Genomic DNA, 23,741 nt, shown 5'->3' on the forward strand with positions numbered 1-23,741 from the left:
CAAGGATGCAGGATGGTTTCTAGAAATACATTTCTGTGATAAAGTTGAATGCAGCCACCCTAAAGTCAGCCTGAATGTTTAGGGGGGTTGCAGCCAGAGGATATGCAATTGCCACAAGCCCAGGAACTTCCTTCCCTAATTACTGCCTTTCCTTTCTTAATTCACATGTGACAACTTGCCCCAAACTGACATTTGTACTAATGTTGGCGAAATTTCAGGGTTAGTGCAACATAGCAAACATATCAAAAGACACATTACTGTCATCTATTTTGTGCAAAATAATAATTTTCCACATCTTTAGCTAACAATGTTGTACTAAATGAAATTTAAACTGATTTGTTTTTACTTTTTAGGCCAAAATAAAAATAAGGAAAGTGTGCTAACCACAGTTTAGAGCAATCTTGAACACATGTGAACAAGAGGTTGACTATAGAGGAGTCACACAAAGTGACTCTTTGATTTTTAAGATGGCACCACTATTGGTGGAGTTATGAACAGTGTGACAAAACCCCACTCTCCCCAACAGTTATTTTTATACACTATTTAGAAATGTAGGGTGAATTTGGGTAATCTTGGACATTGGGTAATCTGGGAAGCTTCTGTGTGTTTTTCTGTTCTGACAAAATTCAGGCAACAGGACTTTTATTATAAATTTAGCATGGACTTCATGTGAGTGAAATCACATGACTTCATTGGGGGGTTCCATACAGGGTGGCAGGGCACTTGTCAATCAGGAAGCTCTCATCAAAATTGGATGACAAGGTCAGTGACATATGATTCTGGCTAGATTAATGTTAAGGACATAAACCTGTCATAAATAAGACAATATTCCCAATTGTTGTTAAATTATGTTTGTGATCTATTCAAGTAACAAAATATGTATTAAAGTGTTGAAAATGTTGTTGTTTTTTTTTTTAGATTTTTTTTCTTTCAAACATTTTTTGTTTTCCCACATTATTAAATATGATTGATAATGTGGGACAGCATGGTTTGGGTAATCTGGGACAGCCTTCGAATGAGAGAAATATGCATTTAGAGACAATAAGTTTAATGACTACAAAGATGGAATGTACAATGTTCTGTACACAAACTCACACAAACACAAACCCCCACACACACTTTTCAAAAATTGGTAAAATTGTGTTTGGCATGCAAAAATATGGAAAATATGTACTTTTTCAGCCCAAATACATAATATCCCAGATTACGAAGTGACCTGTCCCAGATTATCAAATTCAGGCAGAATTTTTGTTTTTGACACCAAAATACTAATAGTTGTGGCATGACTCGATTCAGTATGATATTATGTTTTCTTAGGTGGTTAGAAAAAATCTTAGGGATTTCAGAAAAGGCTGATATGTGGTTATAATTAGTTAGATAGACATATAGAGCGCTGAAGTCAGAATTGCAAAAAGTGTCCCAGATTACCCGAATTCACACTATATGTAAGTGCATTTGACCTTTAAGTTACAACCTTTGTGCACAACAATTACAGCATTTCACGCACATTGTTAGTCTTCATGTTAACAAGTAATCTTTGCAATACACTGAATAAAAGATTTAATTTGTTTTGGTAATTTTTGGTGCTGGGGCCTGGCAAGAAGTAACCATTTATTTCTTTTGAGGTGGATATTAACCATGCTTTGCTAGCAACATTACAGTCATCAATGTCAAACAATCCTCCAGAAATCATTCTAATATGATGATTTTATGTTCAACGAACTTTTTTTGTTGTGCGCAGCGGGTAGCACGTTTGCCTCACAGCAAGAAGGTCGCTGGTTCGCTGGTTCGCTCCTCGGCTCAGTTGGCGTTTCTGTGTGGAGTTTCCCTGCGTTCGCGTGGGTTTCCTCCGGGTGCTCCGGTTTCCCCAGTCCAAAGACATGCAGCACAGGTGAAATGGGTAGGCTAAATTGTCCGTAGTGTATGAGTGTGTGTGTGTGTGTGTGTGTGTGTGTGTGTGTTTCCCAGAGATGGGTTGCGGCTGGAAGGGCATCCGCTTTGTAAAAACTTGCTGTGGCGACCCCGGATTAAGAAAGGGACTAAACTGACAAGAAAATGAATGAATGAATGCCCTGGAGCCTACCTTTGAGTCTGTGTTTATGTGATTAATTTAGGAGAAATACATTTTTATTTTAAGCAGCAAGCTAAATGCTGATATTCAAAGAACCTGTATATTTCTCAAGTCAGAATAAAGTTTGTCTAGAAAGTTTGTCTTGTTTTCGTACCGCACAAGCTCCGGTAAAGTAGGTGGCGGTAGTGCACCTCATCGTTATATGTCGACTGTCATTAAAAAAAGAGGAAGAAGAAGAGACTGCAGTAGGGAGCGAGACGCGCCTGGGCAGCTGATTCTGCCTCCCGTGACTGTCTCTATTGTAGTCTACTTCACAGGCCAATACCTCTCATAACTATCATGGGCAGATGTTGTACGGATATCTGGATTATATTGGAGAATAAACCCCGAATTCTGTGAAGACGCATGAAATAAAATAGTAAGTGCCTTTTAGGACTATGTGAGATGTGAGCTAGCCGCTAACAGTGTAGTATTTACCTTCCAGAATAACTAGCGTTACTTCCCTCATTTATTAGAGATTTAAACTATTAAGTTAGCTGCTCTATTATATTTGCTTCCACACTTTGTTTTTATTGTTGGCATGTACAGTGTGTGTTAATAAGCTTACAAAGACAAGGCGTTCTTTTGTCTTATTGAGGTTTGCATGAGGATTTGTGTTTGATAGACTAACGTTAGGGATGCAGTTTGTGAAAAGGATAAATGTTACTCATTTGCTTAATAGTTTATGTTGTAGTAATTTATTATGTTTTCTGTTATTTTGTTTAATTGAAGCTCAGTTATGTGCAGTTAACTTTACCAGAATTCACCATGGTAACCACCAGAGCTTCCTCTGTCCAGTTGTTTTTTAACTACTCTAGTAGCTGAAGTAGTTACAGTACACGAGAGAACCAGATAGATTCTCATTGCACTAATTCATTTTAAATTGTATATAACCACTGCACATATACATTTGTAATTCATGTCCATATCTATCTGCTTACCTCTGATTATGAATAGCAACCTGTACTTTATAACTTATATCCTGCACTTGCTGCTATTACACTCCTGGTTAGACCTAAACTGCATTTCGTTGCTTTGTAAATGTGTAATGACAACAAAGTTGATTCTGATATAATCTAAAATTCATAAATTGAATAATAATTTTGAATTCAGTAATTATTCAAACAAAACAACTAAAAACCACAATTATTATTATTATTACCATTTTATATGTGTATATATGACGTAAAGTACATTTTTATCCAAAGTGATTTAAACAATTCCAGCTTTATGGATGTGACATTTGCAGTAAAAACATAAAACAAATTCAAATAGAAAGTAAATGTTGACTGTATATTGAAACATCTGTTTAAATTTCTGAAACAACTAAGCACAGAGTTATGAGATCAGAAAAAGATCAATCTGTAAGCTGGTGTGTATGTGTGTGTGTGTGTGTGTGTGTGTGTATATATATATATATATATATATATATATATATATATATATATATATATATATATATATATATATATATTTATATATATTTATATATATATATATATATTTATATATATTTATATATATATATATTTATATATATTTATATATATATATATATATATATATATATATATATATATATATATATATATATATATATATATGGTTAATAAAGACAGAAAAGTAATGCAAACAAAACAAACAAAAAGACAAAAGACAGAAAAAAGATTTTAAAACCATCATTACATCAGTTGCTCCAGTATTATTTGTGGGTCAACAGTGATACACGTATATATTTAGGCCAGTGGACAGACACAGGGATTATAAGGATCTTGCACATGATGACAGGGTTATACCTTAAAAATGTTATCCTTGGCATTTGATAGATAATTAAAAAGGGTTTCCAGGTGGCTTCGAAGCCAGTAAGGTTATCAGATACATAAAAAAAAAAAAAATTTAAATAAGGAATATAAATATGTGTGTGAGTTTACAGTATACAACATATTTTGTAGAAATTCTGTGAACTAAGCTGCACAACTCAAAAAAAACAATGCTAATCAAAAGGATAAGAGTCGGCTCTCTATAGAGCAAAAATCATTAATTTTATTTTATTTTACATTTTTTAATTTTTGAGGAAAAAGCTTGATTATTGACGTGACACTTCACCATGTGACATGTGAAATTGCAGCTTGTGTGAGTTTGGTAAATCAAATTTAATTGTTTGAGTATTTTTACAGTACTTTCAAATATGGCTGCACGATTTGGAGAAAAAAATCTAATTGTGATTTATCTGATCAAGATTGCGATTGCAATTTAAAATGCGATTTACTGTAATTTCATAAAAAAGCTGCAGGTTTGATGTGGTGGTTTTAATAGCACCAAAGAAAGACTAAGCATAATTACAAAGTACGCTATGCTACTGTTTATTTAAAACCACTTTTTCCAATAAATATGTCAGTTGTCATGTTAAATTAAGAAAATAACAATAAATTGTGTCTAAAATCTTAATTATTTATATATATATATATATATATATATATATATATATATATATATATAACCTTTACATTTAGATTGTGTTACATTTTTCATATTGATTTAATGACATTCTATGCTTTCCATGCACAATTATAGATTTTACTTCACAGCACAAGATTTCTCATATTTGAATGCATAGTTTCTAAATGGATTAGATTTAGATTTTGCAATTTTGTCCTCTCACAGATTGGGTCAGATTAAGGTCTGACCATGTAATCCAATCATACGCTTGATTTGGATCAAACCTCCCTTTGGGCTATTCAAAACTTTGAACTCAGATTGGGATCTATTTGAGACCATCAGAAGGGTGGATTCAGTTGTGATTTTTAACCAAATAAGCAAGTTTTATTTTTTAAGTGAATGATTACAAACTTAATGGTTACTGATGATATATAAATTTCTTCATATTTGAAGCCCATATGAAGCGTGTCACATCTAATAAGATATTGTAAACAACAAAACAAAATCAAAGCAGGATTGTATTAGAACAAATAAAAATGTAAAATGTATGTTCTTTGCATTTATATTTACTAAATGCATTTATATTTATATATTATTATATACAATTTTGTCTTTTACAACAAGCAATCAGATATATGAACTGTACTTTTATTTTACCCGCTCCAAGAAAACACTCTTTGAACGTATCAAACTAAACTCAAATGCATGCACAAAACAACTCGAGCATTTATAGCAAATAAATAAATTTAAATAGTATCCTGCTTGCTTTTTGAACGTTGTCAAGTGAGTTCTTAAACACTTGTGATCGGTCATTGTGTTCCCGCACTCAACACAAGGGCCATAATAATAATCAAATAAATTGCATCTTTTGCAATTAGAAAATGGCACCTTTTCAAATCTCGATTTCAGTTTAAAATTGATTAATCATGCAGCCCTACTTTGAAATACAAGTCTAAGCAAACAACGTAGAAAGGATTTCACTCTTTTAATGAAAACTTAAATTTTTTATGGGAAGGTTGACATTTATGAATTGCTTATATACAAAAATGAAACAAAGCATTTTGTCAAAAACTGAACAATAGCTGACGCAATAATGCGCAATGGTAGGTTTTTTTTAGACACCTAAATAAGGAAACAAGCTGGAAAAGAGAAGAAGCATTGATATGTATGACAAATAAGCAAAAACTAACAAGACTGTCTCTACTTTTTTATTAGCTCAGAACATTTGCCACTGCAAAGTTTACCCATACATTTTAAAGTTTGATTTGCATGTTTTCAAGGCATGTCAAGAAATTATGTTTGTAGCTTTAAGATTACTTGTGTTTAATTATTTATGCAATGAGGGGTTGTTTTAGATATATTTCTGTACTGTTTGACGCTCAAGAGCCCAGTTTTTCAAAAGTAATCCAGTGGGATTTTACATCACAGATTGGGTCAAATCTTGGAAATGGGTTTTTCAGAAGTAACAGAGGGATTTTGAATTAAGGTCAGACCATGTAATCCAATCATACAATTGATCTGGATCAAACCTGCCTTTTTGGATTATTCAAAACTTTCAACTCAGATTGGGATCTATTTGACCCAAAAAAACAGGATTATCCTGATCCCATCAGAAGGGTGGATTCAGTTGTGATTTTTTTATTTATTTTTTTTTACCAAATGAACCACATAGAATAAACAAGTTTTATTTTTTTAAGTGAATGATCACAAGCTTAATGGTTACTGATGATGTATAGATTCCTTCATATTTGAAGCCTATGAATCATGTAACATCTAATGAGATATGGTAAACAACAACAACTAAACTATATCAAAGCAGTATAGTATTAGAACAAACAAAAATATAAAAGGTTTGTTGTTTGCAGTGTTTCTCTTTCTTACCATTAAAAAAACTTTAGCTATGTTTCTATCCAAATATTCTAATGAACTTTATGCACAAAACTGGAATATTGCATATAAGATGTGCAAATAAAGCAGTGTTTCCAAGTAGACAAAGTGAGCAAAATCATTACTTCCTGATTAACTGGTGCCAAATATTAGCAGTAAAAATGGAATTTGCCGCGGTAGGATAAGCTCTGTGAATTTTTTTAAAGTGAATAAATGACTTGCACCTTAAAAGATGATGCCGACACGCAATGACCACATGGTGGCATTTGAAGGCGTCAGATGCGGAGCACAGATGCTCTTCACAGTTCTGGAGGTAATTACTAATGTAATGATGACACTAATACTGAAATGGTTAAGGTGTTTTAAAATGACTAAAACAACATTTCAGATGTTTTACAGTGTGCTAAGCCTGCTGGTTTGTCCATTCATGTGCATTTTGATCACATGATCTCCTATAACAAAATCACATGACTTATTTTTAATGTGCATACTGGAATTTGTTCTGTAAAAGTGTTTGTTCCATAGTAGTTTATGCACATCTTTTCTATTGAATAAATGTTTGTCCTACTCGGTTATGCAAATATATTTTTTTATGCGCATTTTCAAAATGTATGTGCATCTCGGTGTTTCCATCTATGGTTTTTTTTATTTGCAAATCCAAAATGGGCATAAAAATGGGTGGATAGAAACTTAGCTAATGGCTGTTTGTGGCCACTGGTATTTTGCCTATTACCTGTTGTTCTTTGCTAAACCAGGAGGCTACACTGTTGGTTCCATTTAGGCTCTGGTAAACAGTATTTGGTAATCCTAAATTTTGGTATTTGGATCACAGTGATCCAACTCAATTTTCCTTAAAAAAAACAGTCATAAAAGTAAGATATATTAGTTAATCCTGGATAGCAAAACATGGACCCTATTGATTCAGATTAAATTTTTCGAAAAACTGGGCACTGGTGAAACTTATATAATCAAAATATTGCAATTAATTTATCTTCCCGATATCATGCAACTTTAAGGCTACGTTTACACTGCGAAGCTTATATGATTTTTTTTCTCAGATCTGATGTGTTTGCATGGCTGTTTACACTGCTCTTATAAATGTGGCCAATATGTGGTCCTAAACTGACTGGCATGCACAAAAGTACATTACGGAGAGCACAAAATGTCTAATTATGCACATAATGTGTAAACTGTATGAGGTAAGCACGTTGTCAGATCATGCTTGTATGATTATTACCCTTTTCCAGACAACCTTGGTGTTTTCATGAACTGTAAAGGGTTGTTCTGTTACTACTAATGTGTATTTTGGCATTTGAGACCTAAAATAAGTCTCTTTTGATTTACAATACTGATCATTTGCGATTTATGATAACAGCAGTGCGTGGCGCTCTGACCACCAGTGTATAGTGAACTCATCAAATTTAATGAGCAGCCGCAGACTGAACTGTGAAGACAGAGTTGGTTTATCTCTGTTTGCTGTTATTTCATTTTACTTCGTTATAAATAACAGGCATGTGCAGAAGGGGGGTTTGGGTGCTCGAGCACCTGCTCTTTTGTCTCTCTCGGAGAGAAAGTTCCCCGTCCTTTGCACACCGATCCCCTATCCGCAACACCCACGACGCTCTTCGGCTTTGCGATCAACCCATGCCTCAATCATTGACAAGCATCAGTTTTGCCTTCAGAATCTATTTCAACATGAACAACCAGCTTTCTGTGATACAGTAATCGCCATGTGTGCCATTTTACTATTCCGACATAACCGTTCACACTGCGGTCACATTGCAAAACATCAGGGGCCTCATGTATCAACGCTGCGTACACACAAAAACTTTGCGTACGCCAGGTTTCACGCTCAGAATCGCTCACGTTTGGATTTACTAACGATGAACTGAACGTGGGAATGTGCGCAGCTCCACGCCAGCTTTATGGCTGGCATACGCACATTTTTTGTGCGTGTCTGTTTTATTTCCATTGGCGACTCCTAGAGGCAGTTGTGTTAAATTCGGGGGGAAAAAGAAAAAAGAGTTCATCAGACGCTGGTTTCGAACCGAGTTCATGCTCGAATGTGTCAAAACATGTTGACATGCGTCTTACTAGCTTCGCCTCTGAGACTGTTATGGTATTGCAACATTTTACACCTATAAACCACACTATTTATTTTTTAAATTCACTCAGTGTAATGTTCATACCCAAACTGTGTTAACCGCATCAGCTAAACTCTCCCACTCTAATTTTTTTTTTTTTGTTGTTAATTCCGGAGAACAAACTTGCAAATAACACTTTTTTCCGGTCTACCTCCGAAAGCAGCACCTCCAATTCACATTCTGTTCAAAGTTTCTCTTTTTGCTTGGTTTTGCCATTGCTTTTTCGTTGGGTTTTGCCAAAGAAGAGTCATTAGCATATTCATACGGGGGAGGAGGCAGGGAGGGGTTTTGTGCTCGTGCATGTTGCGCTCAGTTTCACGTTTATTCGGATGTACAAAAGAATATGCGTGAGATTCATTTAAAAAGCTGTAAATGTGCGTATGCAGAAAAAAATTCAGATGTATGAAACACTGCGTACGCCGAATCTCACGCATATTCTTTTGTTTTAGTATGATTTCCACGCAAGTCTTCGTACATGAGGCCCCAGGTCAGTGTCTGATTTAATACTACATATGAAAATGGCACAAATCTGAACTGAAAAGATCAGATTCGATGCGGTTTGGGCTGTTCACATGGTCATTACTTGAGTCATATGAGGGGGGAAAAATCAGATTCGGGCCACATTTGGCTGCAGTGTGAACGTAGCCTAATTGTAGTCATACGCCTTTAATGACATCTATTCTATTTGTTCTCAGGTCATGGATTTCCCGGGGCACTTTGAGCAGATTTTCCAGCAGCTGAACTTCCAGCGGCTGCATGGACAGCTGTGTGACTGCGTGATCATGGTTGGCAGCCGTCATTTCAAGGCCCACCGCGCTGTGCTGTCTGCCTGCAGTACGCATTTCCGAGCCCTGTTTACTGCGGCTGAGGGAGATGCCAGCACAAGAATGATCCACCTGGACTCTGAGGTGGTGACCGCTGAAGCGTTTGCTGCTCTCATGGATATGATGTACACATCCACACTGATGCTGGGAGAGAGTAACGTGATGGATGTATTGTTGGCTGCTTCTCATCTGCATCTAAATGCTGTGGTGAAAGCCTGTAAGCACTACCTGACAACGCGCACTTTACCCATGTCTCCACCTGGAGATCGTGGCAGTCAACATCACACTGAGCAACAGCAAGCGGCGGCGGCTGCCAACTCTCATCTTCAGCGATCATTTCTGCTCCAGCAGCTCGGCTTGAGCTTGGTTAGTTCTGCCTTGAGTGGGGCTGAAGATGGGGGAACGGGGACGCAGCGGAGAACGGGTGCGGTGTGCGGAAATGGATTGGGGGATCAGCATGGTTCTCACCCAACACGCCGTTTCTTAAAACGCAAGCAGCCCTTACCCCTGATTACTTCAGAAAGGGGAAGGCCACGGCTTTCCTCACAGGTGGAGGGCATCGTGGGGGAGTCAGGGGGCCGAGATGGAGGAGAGGAGCTTCTGTCTCCAGATTCACACAGTAAAATGGTGGACGAAGTGGTCACTGGCGTTATTCCCATGGATGATGGAGGTTTACTGGAGCAGGATGAATATCGAAGGGGACTGACCCATGAGGACATGCAGCTCCCGAGCCAGTCAGATGGAGGAAGGGGAACAGGAGCAGAAAAAGCATTGCTGCTGCCGCGAAAAGAGGAGTACCCAGATGCAGGTCGTCACCATGATGAGGGGATGAAGATAAAGAATGGAGATGAGGAGGAAGAGCAACAGCACATGCAGGTCGTGGTGAAGAGCGAGCCACTGAGTTCACCCGAGGCGGTGGATGAGACTAGCGATGTTACCTCACAGGCAGAAGGCAGTGATCAGGTAATTGTTTTTAACTCTTAAAATAAAAAAGGAGATGAGAAATACAGTCTTGATACTGAAGGGTCACTGTCCTGCAGAGTTCATTTTCAGACATCTCCAAAAAAAGTTCTTTGGAAGTTTCTAGTGAGTCTGAACATTATTCTTTTTCAGGTTCACGTGTGTTTAGTTAGAAAGGCTGCAGCATGATTTTGTATTGCTAAGTGAAAGTAAACTCTTTTCTGCCATTGTTTTAGACTTTTTTAATTAATTTGCTTATGGTGAAATGACTAGGAATGATAAACAGTCAAGTGTACCTAACTATAATAAAATATCCGTTTGCAACATCAAGCAACATAACAAGCTGATTCTTTGGCAAAAAATTTACGGATCATTAATTCGCTATAATGGAAACGATTTCCCCTCACATTCCAGCAGTAATGGAAAAATAACGAAGGGTCACTGCCAATGCTGTTTGGTTTTTGTGTCGTTTTCTAGTAAAATATTTATATGTGTGTATGTATGTGTATATGTATGTGTGTATATACAGTTGAAGTCAGAATTATTAGCCCCCCTGTTTGTTTTTGTCTCCAATTTCTGTTTAAAGGAGAGATTTTTTTCAACACATTTCTAAACATAATAGTTTTAATAACTCATTTCTAATAACTTATTAATTTGATCTTTGCCATGATGACTGTAAATAATATTTTACAAGATATTTATCAAGACACTTCTATACAGCTTAAAGTGACCTTTTAAGGGTTTAACTAGGTTAATTAGGTTAACTAGGCAGGCTAGAGTAATTAGGCAAGTTATTGTATAATTATGGTTTGTTCAGTAGACAATCGGAAAAAATATAGCCTAAAGGGGATAATTCTGACTTTAACTGTATGTATGTGTGTGTGTGTGTGTGTATATATATATGTATATATATATATATATATATATATATATATATATGTATATATATATATATATATATATATATGTATATATATATATATATATATATATATATATATATATATATATATATACATATACATATACATATATATTATATGAAAAACATACTTGTATGTGCAAGTTAATTTTGTAAACTGAAGGCATCTACCCCAGAGGCTTTCAGTGTTGTTACAGTACTGGTATTTTTGTACCAATCTGTACTGAGATTTAAAAAACATTAATTTCCTGCTAACATTGGAGTTTCAAAGCCATGAATATGAGCTGGTCTGACGTATGAATGATCCGCTGATGGATTGCCTGATCTTCGTGGCTTTGAAACTTGCACTTGGTGAACAGCAGTAAAGTGTCGTGAACTGATTAGCTCCACGGCCAATCACAGTCATTTCTCAACAGTGCTCAGATGTTAGTGTTAAATAGAGAATTAAAAAATGTAGGTACTGATCAGTACAGAAATTCCAGCATCGCGACAACACTAATACCTTCCTGCAACCTTGATCAAATGCACCAATCTAGTGCAAGTGCACTACCAAGTGCTCCTTCAGATCCAGGCTTGATCAGGGTTAGAGCTGAACTCTGCAAGAAGGTATATCTCCAGGAACAGGATTGAGCACTCCTGTCCTGATCTACCCAACACCACATGGTAAACTTTACTACCACAACACACACTTTAGTAAGGTGTACTTTCACTTTTGAATTCACATTAATTCATGCGTTTAAACAAATGTAAAAACATTCTTACCACTGGGTACGGGGATAAACATTACAAGAGAGTGACTTTGTATGAATAGGGCACCCATAAACGACCTTGCAAAAAACTTAGTGTGATGTTTCCTCAGGTGGAGCCAGTTGGAGAAAAACTGGAGCTCAGTCCAGAGTGCAGTGAGCGCAGCTACTCTGATCCGCAGCCCAGCTCTGAGCTGCTGATCAAAGGAAACAAGGGATTAGGAGCTGCAGAAGACAGAAGAGGAGAGACGCTATCCTGCAGTGAAGCTCTTGAGTCCTCCTCTGGATTACACATCACCAGTTTCCTCAGCACTAAGGCCTTTATTGGCAGAGGGGTGTCTTCAAACCATGCCAGTAGTGTTGACAGTGTTCCCAACACCACAACTGGAGAATTTCAAGCAGACCACGATTCCGCTCGCTTCTTCCTCCCGAATGATTCCATCAACGCTGCATCTTCCTCTCTGCACCTCCTTTCAGGAGAGACCCAGGTCTGCTCTGACATGCAGCCAGAGTCCCTTCTCATGCGCCCGCTGCATGATGGAATAGCAACTTCCTCCTCATTAGGGACGTCCCGTGGTGGATCGGTAGATCAGCTTGCTCTTGAGTTTCAGCGCAACATTTTGGGATTACAAACATTCCCTCATTCGTCCAGAGGTGGAGGTGGTGGTGGAGGGTGCCAATCATACCGGCGCATCGCTCCTAAAGCTCATCCAGGAGGGGCTTCAATGCTAATGGACGGCCCTCAGCAACATGACGCTGCTTCCTCGTCCTCTTCCTCCACAATGCTACTCAATGGAGTCAACTTTGAGAATTCTGTCCCCATAGTTCAAAACAGTGGCAACTCCAACTTGAACCCTCTTCCCCAGTTGACCAGAGCCTCAGCAGATGTCCTGAGTAAGTGTAAAAAGGCGCTTTCTGAGCACAACGTGTTAGTGGTGGAAGGTGCCAGAAAGTACGCCTGCAAGATCTGCTGTAAGACCTTCCTCACTCTGACGGACTGCAAGAAACACATCCGGGTTCACACCGGCGAGCGTCCGTATGCCTGCCTGAAGTGTGGCAAGCGCTTTAGTCAGTCCAGTCACCTGTACAAGCACTCCAAAACAACCTGCTTACGGTGGCAGAACAGTGATATGTCTAATGCCATGCTCTAATTCAGCCACTCAAAATATGCCACGCACTGGCGACTGGCCACCGGTCAGCTTCTGACTGTTCTTACACTGTCACACCTACTATTGTGGTGGCAGCGGTATCTTTTTTTTGGTTTTACTAGTATAGTATGTTGTTAACATGCTTTCAGTTAACATGCCATTGATGGTACACATAAAAGAGATGGTTCTCCTTAATATGTAGCTTCAAACCTGTATGGCTGACTCAGATTTGTTTGTAATATTTTACATTTAACAAAACAGTTTAATCGTAAAAACACCAACTTTAGTTTCACGCAGAGGTCTGGTCATATTTTGTCCATAAGCCACATTAATATTCAAAGGACAGTTCACCACAGACTGAAAATTCTGTTATCATTTACTCACCACCAAAAGAGATATGAAGAAAGCTGTAAGCTGGAAACCATTGACTTCCACAGTATTTATTTGTCTACTATGGAAGTCAAAGATTACCGGTTTTCAGCATTCTTAAAAAAAGAAAAACTACTTTAAAAAAAGAAACTCATAAAGGTTTGGAACCATGTGAAGGTGAGTACATTTTCATTTTTGGGTGAACCCTCACTTTAATAACTACTTTTAAGTTTGTATATGAACATAAATAAGGGTTGCATACTATCAAGGAGGTGAGGAAGTGAAAACACCTTGCATGTAGATGGTGGATAGTCATTAAGCAGCCTTTCTTTTACTGGTAAAATGGTCCTATTAGGAGATTGGTCTCACACTGAAAAGTCAATTAAGCAAAATTAAGAGGTGACTAAAATATAGGTTGCGTAGAAATTATTTTAAGAATTAAGTTGAAGAAATGATTGTTTAACTGTCCGGGATCTCCAGTGAATCTCCAATTTTTATTTTTCTGAAATGCTGTGTACTTCGAGACTTAGAAGGTATCAGACCTTCCTCTTAAGCCTATAATTCTTAATAAGTGGGCATCATGTTTTAGATTGTTCACCTTTACTAAGTTTGCTTTGCCAAGTTCTTGAAAAACAGTGGCAGTTTCAATACTGTTGGATCCTTCTTGTGGATGTTTAATCATTTTTGTCTTTTCAGTGGGAGTTATATTTTTAGTTTTGAACCATTTTCACTGAATTTGAAGTGAGTTTTTACTTCCAGTCCTTGTTTACAGTGCTGCATCACTCTTAACTGACTATATATAAATTGAATAATGGTTATTAATATTTATTTGATTTGGAATTGAAAAGAATTGTCTTGAGTAAAAAAATAAATGACCGGAATATCAGCTTGAATAATATGTCTGCAGTGTAAGTCACACGGGTTTGGAATAACATGAGAGTAAATGACAGAATTGTCATGTTTTGGTGAATTATTTCTTGTAGTTTCACTGTGAAAAGGTTTTGTTTGAATGGTCATTGAGAGTTCTGCTTCATGTGGGTCAAGAAGTGGTCAGAACTTCAGTAGCTGAATCCTACATCAGGACGATCAGAAGCTTTGCTGTTCATTTCCTCTGTGGAAGTCAGATGTTTGAGGTGTATTGTCAGTTTGAAGTGTTTTAGTTTTTGATGCATCAGAATCATTTCTAGGTGCATGTTTAGTTCTCAACAGTTCAGTGGCTCTTAAAATGACTGAAATGTATTGGGGGAACCCAAAATATTTTTGCAAGCTAACGCAGAAGCATACAATTAGGTTGCAAGTTAAAGTTTTTCTTTTTCACTGTATTTACATCACCCTGTCTAGCACTGTTTTAGCATACAGTAACACAGATGTTAGCATGTTGCTAAGCAAATGTAAATGCAATGTTAGGTAAATAGTGTTCATTTATATATATTTTGGCATTATTATAATTTTATTTACATAATCACCCATGTTAGAGGCATATTGTTCAGCCAAAATGTCAAATTCAGTTTTTTTCAGAAGAATGTTGGACATTGTTAGCCATTGTAGTGACACAAATGACCATTTTGTCACTTGAGGTGTTGTAGGGTTGTTTCTGACGCGTGAGAGCTCAACAAACGAATCATCCTCCAAATACTGCTTATCAGATTTATTTTTTGCACAGACAGTTCTTATGGTTCAATTTCCACTCACAGTCTGATATATAAATGCTCATAAAATCACATTGAATGCCTCTATAAAGCTCTTTCAAACACGGTCAAAAAATGTTGTGCTTCCCTCTAATTACACACCTGTTGTTCTAAGTCTTTGTCTACCTATATACTCCTCCAAACCCCCACTCCACCCAGTGGTCAAAAACAGCATTACAAAACATAATGGCTCTTACACCCCGGCCCCTAATTGTACATGGCAGGTAGACATAACAATTCAACAATGTACATACAAAGAGCCATTAAAGCAACACTATAAACATTGCATTAATCAATTCTGTGTAGGTGTCAAATTTAACAGTCTTTACCATCAGTCCATTATATTTCCATGTTGTCATACAACAGACAAAGTTTTGTCACGGGTCTCTCAAGTACACTGGTTTTAGTTTGTACTCGCACAGAACGAACAAGTCCATTTTTATCTGGAAAAACCTCCAGAATTCGCCCCATTAACCAAGACCCTCGAGGGGCAGACGAGTCCACAATGACAACAATGTCACCAGGAACAAAGTTTCTCCTTTCCTTATTCCATTTCTGCCGATCTTGAAGCAAAGGCAAATATTCATTTGTCCATCTTTTCCAGAATAAGTCACACATATACTGGACCTGTTTCCATCTCCTCTTGCTGTATAATTCAGATTTTTCAAATAATCCAGGTGGTAATACTGGTTTACCTTTCATCTGAAGAAGATGGTTTGGAGTAAGTGGCTCCAAATCATTGGGGTCATCTGACAACTTAGTTATTGGGCGATCATTTAGAATGGCCTCAATTTCACATAGTACAGTATGGAATCCTTCATCATCCAAAATCTGCTGATGTAGGATGGAATTCAAAATTCTTTTGACCAGTCTGATTACACGTTCCCAGATTCCACCATAATGCGAACCTCCTGGAGGATTGAAACTCAACTGGACACCTTTCTGGAGCATTGCCCTTTGAATCTTGTTTTGATTCCATGATCTCAGTGATTCCTTTAATTCCTTTTCTGCGGCAACAAAGTTGGTACCATTATCTGATCTTATTTGAGTTACTTGCCCTCGTCTGCAGATAAATCTTCGAAGAGTGTTAATACATGAATCAGTGTCCAATGAGTAGGCGACTTCCAGATGAACTGCTCGACTTGCCATGCAAGTAAAGATGACTCCGTAACGTTTTACAATGGAGCGTCCTTTTTTAACTTCCACAGGACCAAAATAATCCACCCCAACATTCGAAAATGGAGGCAAATCGGGAAAGAGTCGTTCCTTCGGCAAGTCTGCCATCTTCTGCTCACCCACCTTAACTCCAAAACGTCTACAATGGCCACAACTCGATATAATCCTTCTGGCAGCTGCATTACCCTTAATGATCCAATATCTTTTCCTCAGCTCTGAAAGCATATAATTTCTTCCACTGTGACCTAACTGTTGGTGTATATGACGCAAGATGAGCGTGGCAATATGCTGATCCTTAGCCAGAATGATCGGATGCTTTCTTTCTTCCGGCATAGCAGAATTTCTCAATCGTCCTCCTACTCTCAAAATACCGTCTTGATAGACGGGATCCAATTTATACAGCTTGCTGTCTCGGCTTATTTTTGAAACAGGTGAAACTGACAGAGCATCGATTTCCTTTTTAAACTGTTGCCTTTGACTGAATGCAACAATAGCTACTTCAGCTTCATTCACATCCTGCAAACTTAAATTTGGTGTAACCACAGAACCAGTTAGTTTTCGAAGTTCTTTCTCCGTCTTTTTAGAAGTTACTCCAGAAGAGTCTAAAGAGGCTTGAATTTCCTTTCTCTTTTGACTTTGTTGTTTCAGAACTGTCTTTAATTTCAAGAGCCAAGCAACAGCAACCTTCAACTTTGTCCAGTCTGAGAAATGAGTAATCAGCCTATGAGTAGCATTTGACTGTTCACTTACAAGAGTGCTATTTACACATATGTTCCTCTTGACTTCAGGATCATCTGCTTTAAGAGCAGAATCAAATATTTGTGCTGGCCATTCTTCCACTGGTTTCCACAGATAACTTGGTCCATTGATCCATTCTCTGTTTGTTAACAGCTGATCTGCTTTCAGACCTCTGGAGCAACAGTCTGCTGGATTTTGAGTCGTAGGTATGTATCGCCACTGTAATGGTGTTGTAATTTCTCTTATTGCAGAGATCCTGTTGGCGACAAAGGTAAGAAAACGTTTGTCCTCATTTTTTATGTATTTCAACACGGACGTACTATCTGTCCAGAATACTGAATCAACCAATGGAAACTGCATCTCTGCCCTTAACATTTTGTCCACTCGAGCAGCAAGCACAGCAGCTGTCAATTCAAGACGTGGAATAGTTACTGATTTCAAAGGTGCTACTCTAGCTTTACCGAGTAGGAATGTTACGTGAACATCATGTTTTGTCTCCATCCTAAGGTACGTCACAGTGCCATATCCAAGTGTACTTGCATCAGCAAAATGATGCAACTGAACGTTGGTAAGTTCATCCATTCCTGCTGGTTTTAGACATCTGTCCATCTTGAAATCTGCCATCTTCTCAAGCTCTTTTAACCATAAAGACCACTGCCTTTGGAGATTTGAGGGTAGCAGATCATCCCATCCACATCTTATCCTACATAACTCTTGCAGGAGAATTTTTGCTGTAAGAGTGAATGGAGCCAAAAATCCTAAAGGATCATAGACAGAGCATACCTTTGACAGGACACCCCGCCTGGTGCAAGGATGATCTTTGCTAGTTATTTTAAAATTGAAAGTGTCGGATTCAACACACCACCACAAACCAAGAGCTCTTTCCATTGGCAACTGGTCCTTGTCCAGATCCATCATTTTTATGCCCTGGGCTCGGTGTTCTTCAGGTACACTTTGTAGCACAATACGGCTATTGCTGATCCATTTTATTAACTGGAAACCTCCTGCTAAGCAGACATCTGTGAGATCCTTGATCATCAAGACGGCCTCTTCCTCAGAAGGTACACTTTTCAAACAATCATCCATGTAGAAGTTTGTGTGAATTGTGTCAATTACCTTTTCAGGAAAGTCATCTTTGTTGTCCTCAGCAGTTCTACGTAAAGCATAGCAAGCACAACTTGGGGACGACACAGCACCAAACAAATGCACTTTCATCCTGTATTCCACAGAGTCCTGATTGATATCACCATCTGGCCACCATAGGAAACGAAGAAAGTCAGTATCTTCTTCTGCAACTTTAACCTGGTGAAACATTGCTTTTACATCAGCCATAAATGCAATAGGCTCTTGTCGAAACCTCACAAGAACTCCCAACAGTGAATTTGTCAGATTAGGACCCTGCAGAAGCTGATCATTCAATGATGTACCTTTAAAGGCAGCTCCACAATCAAACACCACTCGTAATGTTTGCTTCTTTGGGTGATAAACCCCATGGTGAGGGATATACCAAACTTTCCCTTCATCCTGTTTTAATTGATGTAACGGTACTATTTCGGCATAACCGTGTTTAATTACCTCATCCATGAAATCTTTATATTCTTGATGGAAAATCTTGTTTCTTTCAAATTTCCTTTTCAATCCAATTAAGCGCTGTTTAGCCACACAAAGGTTGTTTGGCAACATGGGAATTTCCATCCTAAAAGGAAGATTCAATTTATAATGTCCATCTTGAAACTCAATTGACTTGCTTACCTTTTCCATAAAGGCATGCTCTTCTCTTGACATTTCCTTCTTTTCAACAGAATTCTCATTAAAGTCATGATTGTATTGTTTACCAAGCATATCCTCCAATTTTCTTACAGAAATCCTGTTAACAGTCACACCTGAACATTTGACCTTATTCCTGCTTCCTTGGAGTGGTCCATTTACAACCCATCCCAATAGGGTTCTAACTGCATAAGGTCCATCTCCATTGCTGTTTATAACCTCCCAGGGCTCCATTACCCTGGAAGCATTTGCTCCAATCAGCAAATCCACATCAGCAGGAATTTGAGGAATCTCAACACCTTTCAGATATGGCCAATTTTCCAAATCCTTTTGAGTGACAATGTTGTCTCTGGATACAGGCATTCTTTCTTGAGTGAAGACTTCTGGAAGACTATAAAAGGTGTCATCAAGAAGGTTAGACACTTCCAATCCAGTCAAAACAGTGCTATTAACAACCCTTTGATTGCCCATTGTTTTCAAAACAATATTAGTTTCCTTTCCCTTTAATTTCAAACTATGCATTAAGCGTTCTGAACAAAATGTGGCAGAACTGCCAGGATCCAAAAATGCATAGGTTTGAATTACCGTTTGTCCCTTGCTGGATTTGACTTGAACTGGTACAATTGATAATGCACAGTCTCCATCGTCACCGGCCCCTGTTTGACCACATGTTGTAAGGGCAACATGTGCACTACTTAAAGATGAATGACTTTGTTCTTGAGTGCACACTCTTTCCTTTTGTTGGATATGCAAAATGCTGGGATGCTTTTGACCACACACTGTACAAGTCAAGCGCTTATCACATCTTTTACTTATGTGTCCAAAAGAAAGACAGCCAAAACAAACACCTTTTTCCTTTAGAAAGTTCAATTTGTCTTTATGCAGCTTGTTTTGCATTTGTGTACACTGCTCCAATAAGTGATCACGTTTGCAGCACAAACATACAACTGGGGCCTTTGATCTTAAATCAGTCTCACAGCATTGAATTGATTTATTGTTGGTGACAACCGTTGTTGCAAAGCTGTTTCTAACTTTAGTCTTAGGTTGGAATTTCTGTTGCACAGGCTGGGTACTCTGGATATCACCAAACAAGGGATCTGATGACATTTTGACTTGACGTTCAACAAATATCACAATATCTTTAAACCGTGCTCTCTGCTTGCGTCTTTCCATTAACTCACATGCAACAGTTCTCCAATTTTCCCTTAATTTGTAAGGCAACTTCATGATGATGGTTTTCAAATTGCTTGGCATCTCTAGCTCTTCCATATAGTCAATTTCTTCCATTACATTACAGCATCCACGCAAAAAGAGAGCATAACTCTGCAATGAATTTACATCCTCAGATTTTATTGAAGGCCATGCCAAAACCTTTTCTACATATGCAGAAGCTATTTTGAATTCATTGCCGTAATGTTCCTTTAACAATGCTTTAGCTTGCACATACCCTCTTTGTGCATCCATATGCTGACAACTGCGCACAATCTCCCTTGGCTGACCTTGTGTATATTGTTCCAGAAAGTATAAACAATCTCTACTATTTTTGGTTTTGTCTTCTATTCCATGCTCAAATGCTCTCATAAAAGTTTTATATTGCAGAGGATTGCCATCAAACACAGGAATATCTCTTTGAGGCAGTGTGCTGGATTGTTGTTGTTGTACAAGCAGAGTGGTAATCTCATTTTGTTTTTGCAAGATACTACAAAGGTTCGAAGTTATTATTCCATCACTGTTCTGCATTACACTTGAGGATTGCATTTGTGACGTGAAATGAGGATCAATTTGTGGCACACTGTGAATTTGCTGAATCACGTTCCTTGAGCTTTTCTGCAGGGAGACTTCTATTGGCACATATGCCTCTGCATGAGGGTTGAGAGTAACAGTTTCTTTATCACAATATGCATTCATATCATCAGTGCAGGTTTTGAGAGACTGATTATTTAAAACAGCAATTTTTGCAGTAGCGGCTGCAATCTCTGCATCAATATCCAGCTGTTCTTGTCTATGTCTCAGCTTTTCTTGTTGTACCTCCAAAGTATGCTTTTCCTTTAAAGCAGCTGCACGCGCCATTAATGCAGCTTTCTCTGCCTCTGCCATGATTCGTGCTGAAGCAGCAGAAAATCTCCCACTACGTACACTGCTTGAACTTTTCTTACTGGATGATTTACTGGATTTACATGAGGATATGTTGGAAATGCTATCATCTGGATTAACATCCTCTTGACATACCCTTGCATCAACACCAGAACATGAAACTTGACTTTCAGCGCTCAACCATTTCTCAACATCATCTACAAACTCATCGCAAATCAACATCTTTCCATTGAACCATGTTTGTTGTTTTTCCTTTTCTTCACTGGGCAAAAGAACCATCACCGAATTGTGCATTTCCTTTGTTTCGTCTCTCAATTTGATGAATTTCTCAAAGGAACACTGCACCTCCTTTTCATATTCTCGGTTGGACATAAAATCCTTTATAATAGCCATTAAGTTCTTTGCCTTGCTTAGTTTACACTTTCGTGTCTTTTGCAGAGTTTCCAATTTTTCCAATAAAGCCTTAGGAGTAAGCTTAATGAGCCGCTTTTCCCTCACATGCTCTGTTTCAAACTTCTCAAATGGCACAATATTCTCTGTCTGTTCACAGGTAGCCGCACCATCATCATCACAATTTATTAAACTCATATTCACAGCTGAAATCGTTTGCCTCCTAAGCAACTTTAAAACTTAAGCAACCAATGCATTGGATTTACGCTATTGTGTGCACACAAAGTCATTCATTAAGTAGCGCTACACATACCTTTGTTTCATTCATTCAGTTCATCACGGCTGCTCCTCAAGAAAGTCCAAAAATGATGCATGATGATCCACAAAGAAGCCATTTTTTGACAAATGTAGTGACACAAATGACCATTTTGTCACTTGAGGTGTTGTAGGGTTGTTTCTGACGCGTGAGAGCTCAACAAACGAATCATCCTCCAAATACTGCTTATCAGATTTATTTTTTGCACAGACAGTTCTTATGGTTCAATTTCCACTCACAGTCTGATATATAAATGCTCATAAAATCACATTGAATGCCTCTATAAAGCTCTTTCAAACACGGTCAAAAAATGTTGTGCTTCCCTCTAATTACACACCTGTTGTTCTAAGTCTTTGTCTACCTATATACTCCTCCAAACCCCCACTCCACCCAGTGGTCAAAAACAGCATTACAAAACATAATGGCTCTTACAGCCATTGACACCCATAGTTTTTTTCAGCTATGAAAATCAATAGCCACTGCTTTACAAATATTCTACAAAATATCATCTTTTGTGTTCGATAGAAAAAAAACTTGAAATGTAAAATGGTGAGTGTTTTTTTTTATTTAAGCAGCCTATGCTTTTAAAGTACAGTCTCTTTGTCACCTTTCAGTTTTGAACACTAGCGCGTGGTGTAGTGAATAATTCACAATAATAATAATTATAATTTACATTTTGAGTCTAATTTGAGCCTTGCTACCTGGATAACTTTAAGCTAAATAAACACTCTATTTTTATAATTGTCTATTTAGGGGCTAATAATTGTTTTCAATGGATGTGATGTTCGATTTTTGAAAACATGTATGGATAAGGTGCCAAATTTAAAGTATGCTTCACCCCAAAATGAATATTTACCCACTATTTACTGGCCCACAAGTGGTTCAAAACCTTTATGAGTTTCTTTCTTATGTTGAACAACACAAAATAAGATATTTGTTTGAAGATATATGTTGGAAACCTGTAACCATTGACTTATTATGGAAGTCAGTTTTTCCTGCTTTGTTCAATATATCTTTTTGTGTTCAACAGCAGAAAGTCAAACCAGTTTGGAACAAGTAAAGACTGTTCTGTTTTGGGTGAACTGTGCTTTTAAGATGTTTCCCTGTTGCAGAGCAGAGGTATATGTAGCAGTGTACATTTCTGCCAGTTTTGTTGTTATTTAAATATCAATATTAAAAAGCAGAACATCTCATCGATAGACATTCACACTGTTATACTCGCAATTTCTTGTTTTGATCAATTTAATTTGAGTACAGATTTGGTCACTGAGAGAAGAGAATACAATATTCATGCATACACATTTTCCATAGTAGCTAATGCACATGCTTTGTGATTGTAATTAATATTGCAGAATCTGAGCGATCTCAAGCAGTGCTGATGTTGGCATTAAAATTTAAAGATGTGATAATTCAAATCGGTTGAGATGCCAATGAATCCCGATTAAATTGTTTATATGAACAAATCTGTGGTGAACTGACTGTTTTTAGAAACGTTTATGTGGTATTGTCTGTTCATCTTGCCTTTGAACAATACATTTGAAAAGTATTGTTTATAAGTTAACTGCAGCACTGCTTTGTTTACAATGATAACCTAGGAAACACTATAGCTACCACCGAAATCACATACTGTACTACTGCTGTTGGTACATTTAAATTTGAATTTACTTCTGGACTGATAGAAAATTACAGTTTATAAAGTATGAATATCAGTAATATGAATGCATTTTGGATGCACAACAGCGGCCAAATTGTCATTATCACATGACTTACCCAGGTCAGTTGCGTCGCTTCACTTCCATTCATAGGTTCTCTCTTTTGGCCTTATGAGATAGTAAAGTGTCTATAGGATATTCTCTTCAAATTTTTTTTTATTTTTATGAATTTAGACTTACTGCTAATATTTGATTTCTGATGCACCATATATCATTACTGTTCATAAGCGCCAGCTGCTGGCAGAGAGTGAATCTGAATCTCATTCAGTTCAATTCTTCTATGAAACGTAACTATTCTACACATTGTCAGA

The 23,741-nt window shown here is 37.5% G+C and overlaps 1 protein-coding gene across 6 annotated transcripts in view; it reads left to right on the top strand.

Annotated features, from left to right (window-relative positions):
- Positions 1-681: 681 nt before the first annotated feature.
- Positions 682-23,741, top strand: part of zbtb5 (zinc finger and BTB domain containing 5) — a 25,149-nt gene continuing 2,089 nt past the window's right edge. The window contains exons 1-5 of one of the 6 annotated variants that reach the window (XM_073950493.1): positions 682-762; positions 1,742-1,900; positions 9,276-10,367; positions 12,146-15,126; positions 22,153-23,741. The exon at positions 22,153-23,741 is cut by the window's right edge and continues 2,089 nt beyond it. In XM_073950493.1, the coding sequence (XP_073806594.1) occupies positions 9,279-10,367; positions 12,146-13,183 (2,127 nt within the window). In that variant the 5' untranslated portion in view covers positions 682-762; positions 1,742-1,900; positions 9,276-9,278 and the 3' untranslated portion in view covers positions 13,184-15,126; positions 22,153-23,741. Of the gene's footprint in view, positions 763-1,741; positions 1,901-2,315; positions 2,490-9,275; positions 10,368-12,145; positions 15,127-22,152 lie in introns of those variants that run through there. The other 5 variants (XM_073950487.1, XM_073950499.1, XM_073950479.1 and 2 more) reach the window with 5 other exon arrangements.

Source organism: Danio rerio, chromosome 1, assembly GCF_049306965.1.
Source record: "Danio rerio strain Tuebingen ecotype United States chromosome 1, GRCz12tu, whole genome shotgun sequence".
Lineage (NCBI taxonomy): Eukaryota > Metazoa > Chordata > Actinopteri > Cypriniformes > Danionidae > Danio > Danio rerio.